At 43.6% G+C, this 4,822-nt stretch overlaps 2 protein-coding genes across 2 annotated transcripts; both read right to left on the bottom strand.

Annotated features, from left to right (window-relative positions):
• Nucleotides 1–1,843: 1,843 nt before the first annotated feature.
• Nucleotides 1,844–2,506, bottom strand: LOC130443325 (uncharacterized). Its single transcript, XM_056777893.1, has one exon. It carries the CDS (start codon nucleotides 2,504–2,506, stop codon nucleotides 1,844–1,846), a length of 663 nt encoding a protein of 220 aa, XP_056633871.1.
• Nucleotides 2,507–2,891: 385 nt separating this feature from the next.
• LOC130443324 (uncharacterized) lies at nucleotides 2,892–4,220 on the bottom strand. The gene has a single exon (XM_056777891.1). It carries the CDS (start codon nucleotides 4,218–4,220, stop codon nucleotides 2,892–2,894), a length of 1,329 nt encoding a protein of 442 aa, XP_056633869.1.
• Nucleotides 4,221–4,822: the final 602 nt, after the last annotated feature.

The following is a 4,822-nucleotide window of genomic DNA, read 5'->3' as shown; positions in this document are numbered from 1 at the left end:
CACAGTATTTTATTCCAAAAACCCTCGGTATTTCCAAAATTGTACAATACCACATGCCAAAAATGGAGTGTACACCAAAAAGGATACCAAATGACAAATAAAAACATTTTTTTTTAATCCCCAATTCACAATAATTCATAAAACTGTAGGAAAATATCAAGAAAAATTGATGTTTCACATATTAGGAAAGATCATGATTAGGGATGGTTAATGGTATTTTGAAACAAACAATGGCGGATCATAATTATACATAGAGGGAAAAGTTGTTCTGTATTTCCCCCCACCAAAAAGGTAATATACCAAGACAAGTTATTACCATTTACCCCTGTAACTTTGTCAAAATACAACTGGAGAGGTTATTTACACGGTCTATAAACCTATTTTTAGGTTATTCTGTAAGTCAACTGTCATTCATAAAATTAAATTGCTTATTTTTGTTATTCTGTGCGTTAAATTCCATTTATAGAATTAAATTGCTCATTTTTATGTTATTCATTGTTTGGGGAATCGGGTTCAGCCACAAGCAAACATGAACTTAACAGAAGAAACGGAAACTATTTAATCGCAACTATTGAAGATTACACTGACTGACTTTTTTTAACTAAATAATTTTTATATTTATCAAATTTTGACAAGACATGAGGTTACTACAACGCGATTAAAGCGACAACAACAACAACCACTTACTTCAAAAATACCGACTACAACCATGACAGACACTAATTCCACAACATCCTCCCACCTTGAGGAGAATAGCGACTCAACTATCAAACTGAATTCAAGGACATCTAAATTTCTCACAAAAACTGCACTTGAAAGCGACTTCAAACTTTGAGAAACTGAAACACTTGAACTAAAAATAACACACGGAACTAGGAGAAACGACTTGGAACTTTCACCTTCCTTCCACATCTGGCTTCCACATGATGAAACTTCATCAGAGGGTCTTCAGAATTAATAGGCTGAGCTTCTTGGATTTGGGGTGGTGAAGCGACGACCTTGACTTGTGAATCAACTGGAGAACCGTTGGTAGCTGAAACACCAGAATCACCTTCTGGTTCGACCTCAGCTAGAAGCTGGTCTTGATCCATTTCTTCTTTGAGAGGAATTTCCAAGGGAAAAACTCGCTGGACAGGACGCGTCAGTTGGCCATCCTGCGTTCGAAGCTTGACAACTCGGCACCGACCGTCAACACCAAGAATCAGTTCTTCAACCACTGCCATCGGCCAATGCATCCGCTTCTGATTGTCAGCGCCAATGAGGACTATTTCTCCCACCTTGGGCTCTCTCGGATTCTTCAAATTACTAGCAGTCATGAACATCTGGCCCAAGTATTCAGACCGGAAACGCTGCTTTAGGTTATCTCTGATCTCTTGGCGACGTCTAACTCTTTTGTGTAGACTCTTCGCATCAACCTCGTCCAAGTCAGGAACACCCATTTTTTGAATATCTCCAATGAACATTTGAGGAGTAATAGGCACCGGATCTCTCGGGTCATCCGATGTATAGGTGATGGGGCGAGAATTGATATAAGCAGTACACTCACTGATCACGGTGTTCAACTCTTCAAAAGTGAGTGAAGCCCGTCCCAGAATTTTACGAAGATGAACTTTCAAAATTCAATTTGGTTCACCAAACCGCGGGACGCTACTCTCTGCCAATCAATTCCATCGAGAGCATTTTTGAACCCCTTATAGTTTGAACCATTGTCACTGTACATGAAGGAAGGTCTGCCCCAACGCGTAATGAAACGTCGAAACGCCATTGTGAAGGCTTCCTTTGACATGGCAGTAACCAATTCCAAATGTGTGACATGATAAACAGCACAGGTGAATATGCACACCTAAACCTTGTCTCCATTTTTAAGGTAGAGTGGACCAGCAAAATCCGTGCCACTGATTTCGAACACACGAGCGTCCCTTACCCGATTCTCCGGGAGCGGTGGAGATTCGACTTCCAATGCCTTGGCCCTATAACGCCTGCATATCACACACGCAGACACAATTCTTCTCACAGCTTGCCTCCCTCTAACGATCCAGAATCTTTCTCTTAGAAGGTTCAGAAGACCTTGCCCCCCAATGTGTCCATTCTGCGTGTGCAAGTCGTGGATCAATCTGTCAACAATGACATGCTGGAAAGGAAGAATATAGGGTGCACGGAAGTCTTCAGGGTCCTTTCTCGCCCAAATATGGGTTCTCAAACGCATCAGTCCGACTTTATCTTCGTGTGGCTTCAAATTTTTGAGCTGTTTATCACCTAGCCCTTCAAAAGCTTCATCCTGTATCGAGTTCAGAACCACCTTTTCAGCTCTTGCGATTTCCGACAAAGACAGCTCTCCAGAGCGCTTTTCCTTCTTTGAATATTTGTTCCACAGAAACCTTATCATCCATGCAACCTTTCGAACGATCCGGTGATAAGAAGAAAAGAACCGGGCTAATCTTTCGCAGCAAAACACACCTGGTTCTTGGGATAAAGCTGAAATCAAAGGCGTTTTTCTCCTTTCCATTTGAACTTCATTTTCATCAGGAGGGACATCGCAGTTAGGCCATTCAGAACGCGGTCCGTACAACCATCTCGGCCCCTCTCACCATTTGGAGTCAAGAAGTTCTTCAGGAAAACAACCCCTGCTAGGAAGATCTGCTGGATTCATCGCCCCTGGCACATGTTTCCACGTATCAGGATCAGTCAGAGAACGAATTTCCTTAACCCTGTTGAATACAAATACTCCCCAAGGTTTCTCTTTCTTGATCCAACACAGAGCCGTGGAAGAATCTGACCAAAAATGGCACTCTACATCGCCAATCTCTTTTACAATACTAAAAGCCATTCGCGCCCCTATTGTTGTAGCCAGAAGCTCTAGGCGAGGAATTGTAGGTCTCTTAACAGGGGCATCACGAACTTTCGCTCCCACCATTAATCACAGATACCATGTTATCTGTTTCAACTCGCAAAAATGAGACGGTGGTATAAGCGACCTGACTTGCGTCACAAAATGTGTGTAGAGACACATTACCAATGGTCAATTTCAACCATCGTGGGACTTCGATTTGATTCAAGGCATTAGCTTGATTCATCCACTTACGGAACGTTGCCTGACTTTGCTCATTAAAAGGGGTATCCCAGTTCCCAGCCTCACCCCAACTTTCTTGAACTAACAACCTCGGTATCAAAATGGCGGGTGCACATACACCGAGCGGGTCGAAAATACGGTGTGCTACTGACATCACTGTTTGTCGCGTGATGGCATCACTTTCCAAAGGCTTGGGAGGGTTTAACCTGAGAATATCCTCCTTTTTGTCCCACAGAAGTCCAAGAACGGGGAAACTGGTGTGAGCAACACAATCGGGGTCGCTCCATTCCCATCCACGAAGATCAAAGCATGCTTTCATAAAAATTTCCCTGGCTTGCAACATGAAGTTCAAAAGTTCCTTCTTATCATCAACCGAAGTCATACAGTTATCAACGTACAAGCATTTGCGCAACTGTGAGATGACAGATCGGTCATAAGAAACCTCTTTTAAAGCCACTTTTTCCTCACACTTTGAGAGATGATGGTCAATAACGGCCCCTAGTAAATAAGGGCTACTGGTCACCCCAAACACCACCCTCATGTGACGGTAGATTTTCATCTCTCCGACCTCGTCCTTCCATAGGAACCTCAAGCTATCACGATCCTTTTCCGAAACAGAAATCTGTAAGAAGGCTTTTCTTATGTCAGAAATAACGCCTATTGCGTTCAGTCTGAATCGTAGAAGTATCGATGGGATTAACTCTACATAACTCTCCCCTTTTTCTAGACACATATTCAGGCTAGGCTTGCCTTTCTCTTTGGACGAGGCGTCGAAAACAGGACGAATTCGGATGGTACTGGCTTCCTTAACCATGGCTCGGTGAGGCAAATAATGTCCGAAATCCCACTTATCAAGCTGTACCTCTTCAATAATTTCATCTTTCAGCCATTCTTGAAACACTGCTTCATATTCTTTCGCCAAATGACCGTTACGTAACTTGGCTAGGGTCGATTCAAGTCTACCACGGGCCAGATCGAAATTTCGAGGCAGCGGGAGATGTTTCTTCAGCCATGGAAGACACACCTTATATCGTCCATCAGGTAAAATCTTAACTGTTTCCAAGAAGTGCTGACGCACAACCGTTTTTGCCTCTTCTTTGGTACTAACCAAAGCGGGGTCCTCGATGCCCAACACATCCAACCTCCACATATCAGAAGGGTCGAGCTCCTGGGCGCAGTGCAAACTGATGTTAACATACAACTTGTCTCGGCGTCCTTAACGCGGCCCATTATGGTCCAACCTAGGCTAGTTTCGATAGCAACCAAACCACAGCTTAATACCTCGCGCCTCCCGGAGTAGCTTTCCCGCGACGTCCGCTCCAACAAGAATGCCAATTGGGCCCTCTCTGTTGTCAGTCAACTCGATTTTCTTCTCGCGAAGTTCAGATACCCATAGACCTTTAGAAATGGAGGGAATGGCGTGACAAATCTGTTCCGAGTCAAGAACTTCAAAGTTGCAGGAAAACGCACCCATCAAACTTTGCAGATGGACCTTATAGCATTGATGCGTCTTGGGTTCAGTCTTGCTCCCACCAAACAATGCATGAACCAAGTTCTCAGTGCGGATCGGCTCATAGCGCATTCTGGTAGCCAGCGCTTGAGTTATATAACTTCTTTGAGAACCTGTGTCAATCAACAACCTGTTGGTGACAGGATTTTCTCCTTTCAAACGAACCCTCAACGTTTGTATCAAAACTGGTGCACTCTGGATACTAGCATAGTTGTGCTCTACATCGTTTTCTTTCTTAGTTG

Source organism: Diorhabda sublineata, chromosome 4, assembly GCF_026230105.1.
Source record: "Diorhabda sublineata isolate icDioSubl1.1 chromosome 4, icDioSubl1.1, whole genome shotgun sequence".
NCBI lineage: Eukaryota > Metazoa > Arthropoda > Insecta > Coleoptera > Chrysomelidae > Diorhabda > Diorhabda sublineata.
The sequence above is the reverse complement of the archived record's forward strand: the minus strand, read 5'-3'. Positions and strand labels throughout refer to the sequence as shown.

What these genes read in the sequence shown, in the direction of transcription:
- LOC130443325 (XM_056777893.1), bottom strand. Translation starts at nt 2,506, where the DNA reads ATGGAAAGGAGAAAAACGCCTTTGATTTCAGCTTTATCCCAAGAACCA.
- LOC130443324 (XM_056777891.1), bottom strand. Translation starts at nt 4,220, where the DNA reads ATGTGGAGGTTGGATGTGTTGGGCATCGAGGACCCCGCTTTGGTTAGT.